The following is a 4,274-nucleotide window of genomic DNA, read 5'->3' on the forward strand; positions in this document are numbered from 1 at the left end:
AGCTCTATATCGTGAAGAATCCTTGATCACGGCCCCGCCGCGATGGCTCATATGGCGCGATCGCGGCCCCGCCGCGATGGCTTATTACTCGACTGCGGGGCCCGATCATCAGGATGCAGTGTAATGTTACAAAAGAAAAACAATTCTAGCAAGTGAGCACAACAATACAAGCACTGTACAACCTGTGGAATATACATTCTTCTGTTTACTGCTTTCACTTCATTTATGCATTCTATGATTAGCATGCATGCATGTTCGGCTAACATGTAATTTATAGGACATTGAGTTCAGCAAACAACGCTGGCCACACAATAGTTGCATGACGCTCATTTTAGCTGCAGGTGTGCATCTTTTCAAATTTCTAATAATCTCGAAATTTCCAATAATCCACAGCTTCGCAGTCATCGAAAAGTCGTTATAATGAAGTGCAAGAGAAATCTCTCACGTATGCTTAATAAGCCAGAAAAATGCGGTAACATGACTTGTCGAATCTTCCTTGCTTGCTTACCAGCCGCAGTAAATGTGTTTTCAGTATTTTAGTTCTTTTCGGCGCATGTGTGCAATTCATTGAAAACACATTAAGAGCGCAGTCAGTACAGTTCCAAGTGCACGTGCTCAAATGTTTAACCTAAAAGTGGACGAACCTGTACTTTATTGTAGTACAATTCTGCGACCTTGGCAAGTGACTTTAGATGTTGCATTTATGGCGGTGATGGATCACTGCTTCAATCAGCGAAACTTGTGTCATGATCGTCTTAAGAGAGAGTAGGAATGCTGCAGTGTTTTGCTATCTCAAGCACGTTTTTCTCTTTCAGAAACGGATGAAGAAATGAAAAACTTCACCGAAAAGAGGCGCAGGAGACCTGTGCTGCCGAACTGTGGAAAAAGAAAAGGAAAGGACAAGGTACCGTGACTGCAGCATGTTTGCCACAGTTGTTTCATTTATGCCTTAATACCTCTAAATATTATCATGTGTGTTATTTTCCACTTAACGTCATCTTCAACGAGCGGGGAGCCGATCGCCGGCAAAGAGGAAGAGGCTCGGTGAAAAAAACGCTCGTGAGCCCGGCCGCGACCGCTTGGACTGTACCTGGCGCCTGCTCTCCTGTGGTCTCCAGTGTCCCCACGACCCGCGTCGTTTGAACGACCCGTGACATTCTGGTGGAGGTGCTGTCTTATGCGACGCCATCCCCTACCTCCCGCTTCGCAGAGTCCCATTCCCAGCCCGGGCCGCCGCCCCTCCGCTGAGGAGGCCGAGATACGTGCCAGCAGGCGAATTCAAGGACTCGGCCCCGAATTCGGCCTCTTGCCGCACCTTACAACAAGGTCCGTTCCGGCAGTGCACATGGCTCGGTCTACCGTGAGCCAAGGCCAGCAGACGGATTCTTCGCCCGTGCCTGCCGTGGTTTACGCCCCTGTCGCTCCTCGTTCAGCTCTCCCGTTCCGTGGTGAAGCCTCCGAAGACATCGACGATTGGCTTCAGCACTATGAACGCGTGGCTCGCTACAACGGCTGGTCTGCGGAACATTGCCTGCAAAACTTGTATTTTTGCCTTGAGGGCACTGCCTGTCACTGGTTTGAGAACCACGAGCACACCCTTACGTCGTGGGATACTTGCAAGGCACAACTGCGACTCACTTTTGCTAACCAGCATCGCCGCCAACGCGCAGAGGACCTCCTGCAAACCAGGTTCCAGGGACCCGATGAAACCGTCACAAGTTTCGTCGAAGACGTGTTGCGCCTTAGTGCCCGAGCCGATCCCCGCGCCACGGAGGATAAGAAGGTGCGCATTCTTATGCGAGGAGTGAAGTCAGACATTTTCGGCGGTCTCATTCGGGACCCTCCCACAACCGTGGCCGGCTTTATATCCGAGGCGACTAACATCGAGCGCGCCCTGGCAGCCAGAGCAGATCATTATCGTCGGCTTGCTGGAGTTTCTACCGCTTCCAGTCTTTGCGCTGACCACCCGGGTGGCTTACCCGTCGACGCCATGAACCTACGCGAGGTCATCCGCGCAGTTGTTAGGGAGGAACTCCTGAAGTGTCTGCCACCCACCGCTTCCTCCTCTTCGTCCCCCTTCACGGAGGTCGTCCGAGAAGAAGTGCAACGTGCACTTTCTCCTCGCTGCACCGTCACCCCTCCTCCGGCACAGCCCGCCGTGACGTACGCCTCCGTCGTCCGTCGCTCGTCGCCGCCACCGCTCGACCACCCGTCCCCCCCTCTGCAGCCATTGTCACCTCCTGCGCCTGTGTCATCCACTCGTCTCCCACAGCGTGGACCAAGCAAGGCCGACGCGTGGAGGACCCCCAATGACCGTCCGCTATGCTTCCACTGCGGGGAAGCCGGTCACGTCTATCGCCGCTGCCCTTATCGTGAGCTCGGTCTTCGCGGATTCCGACGAGATGCGCCCCGGCCCCGGTACGGCGAACAGCCTCGGGAAATTGAGGAATTTCTGCGCCATTCCCCGCCACCTGAGCGGCCTTCTCGTCGTGCGTTTCGCTCGCCGCCGCCGCGCCGCTTCGATTCCCCTCTGCGCGACCGTCGCGGAAGCCTTTCTCCTCGTCGGGAAAACTAAGCCCGGCGACGCCTGGAGGTGGCGTTGCCGACCGAGAATCTGTAAAAGAGCCTCCACGTACGACGTCCCGCTCCCCCTCACCGACCGACGACCTTTCCGCCGATCCTATAGCCGCCTCTGATCGCCCAGTGTACAATAATCTTGACGTCCTTATCGACGGCCACGCCACGACCGCCCTCGTCGACACCGGCGCCGACTACTCCGTTGTGAGTGGGGAGCTGACCCGTCGCCTTCGCAAGGTACTAACGCAGTGGGATGGCCCACAAATCCGAACCGCCGGAGGCCACCTCGTCACCCCGGTAGGCCGCTGCACTTCTCGCGTTGAGATTAACGGTCTCACGTGCCCCGTTACCTTCGTCGTCTTGCAGCGCTGCTCGAGAGATATTATTCTCGGTATGGATTTTCTGACCGAGTTCGGCGCTGTTATCGACCTCGCTGACTGCCGCCTCACCCTTCAACGACCTTGCCTTGACCCGCCGAGCTCCGAGCCGACGTTCTCCGAGGCGCGCATCTTAGCGGACCACGTGACTTTGCCGCCTGACTCGAGCGTGTTTCTGCTGGTCGAGTCCGCACCGGTTGCCTCTGGCGAAGTTCTTCTTGAGGGTAGTGTGCAGCTGCTTCTTGACAGGGGTGTTGGTGTTGCTAGAGGTGTCACGCGTCTTCACTCTGGTTGCACCCAAGTCCTCGTCACGAACTTTCGCAGCGCTCCGCAGCACCTCACCAAGGGCACAGTAATCGGCCTTATCGAGCGCCTCAGCGCCCCTGTCGACGCTGCGACCCTGTCTGCGGCTCCTTCCTGTCCGCCCTCTCCCCAACACTCGGTGCCGCCTTTAGGTGTCAGCATTGCACCGCAGCTCTCTGCTCAGGAGAGAGACGAGCTCGTCGCTCTGCTGGGTGAGTTCCACGACTGCTTTTCTACGTCACCTGGGGTTCGCCAGACGCCAATAGCCAAGCACAGAATAATTACCGACGACGCTGTCCATCCTGTTCGTCAGTCACCTTACCGAGTTTCGTTGAAAGAACGTGAAACCATACAACATCAAGTGCGCGAAATGTTGGCTGATGACATTATCCAACCATCTCACAGCCCGTGGGCTGCTCCGGTGGTGCTAGTGAAGAAAAAAGACGGCACCCTTCGCTTCTGTGTTGACTACCGGCGCCTCAACAGAGTCACGAAGAAGGACGTATATCCACTTCCACGCATCGATGACGCTCTTGATCGCCTGCGCCATGCCCGTTACTTTTCGTCCATCGACCTTAAAAGCGGGTATTGGCAAATAGAAGTGGATGAGCGCGACAGAGAGAAAACTGCTTTCGTCACTCCAGATGGACTTTATGAGTTCAAGGTGATGCCCTTCGGACTCTGTACAGCTCCAGCGACCTTCCAGCGCGTTATGGACACCGTGCTCACCGGCCTCAAATGGCAAACATGCCTTGTCTACCTTGATGACGTCGTAATTTTTTCAAGCACGTTTTATGAACATCTGGTGCGCCTAAAAGCCGTCCTTCAAGCTATCAGAAACGCCGGCCTCACCCTGAAGCCTACGAAGTGCCAGTTTGGCTATGACGAACTGAAGTTTCTCGGTCACGTCGTCAGTCACGAGGGCGTCCGTCCTGATCCAGATAAAACTGTGGCCGTCGGTTCCTTCCCGACGCCGTCAGACAAGAACGCCGTGCGGAGATTCCTGGGCCTCTGCGC

General features: G+C 55.5%; 1 protein-coding gene across 1 annotated transcript; it reads left to right on the forward strand.

Moving 5' to 3' along the window:
- The first annotated feature begins 1,177 nt into the window (after positions 1-1,177).
- Positions 1,178-2,767, forward strand: LOC149338100 (uncharacterized). The gene has a single exon (XM_089550096.1). It carries the CDS (start codon positions 1,178-1,180, stop codon positions 2,573-2,575), a length of 1,398 nt encoding a protein of 465 aa, XP_089406222.1. The 3' UTR covers positions 2,576-2,767.
- Positions 2,768-4,274: the final 1,507 nt, after the last annotated feature.

This window comes from Amblyomma mixtum, chromosome 6 (genome assembly GCF_055824585.1).
Source record: "Amblyomma mixtum isolate Tamu chromosome 6, ASM5582458v1, whole genome shotgun sequence".
Lineage (NCBI taxonomy): Eukaryota > Metazoa > Arthropoda > Arachnida > Ixodida > Ixodidae > Amblyomma > Amblyomma mixtum.

Coding starts and splice junctions, on each gene's coding strand:
- LOC149338100 (XM_089550096.1), top strand. CDS start 1,178: ATGCGACGCCATCCCCTACCTCCCGCTTCGCAGAGTCCCATTCCCAGC.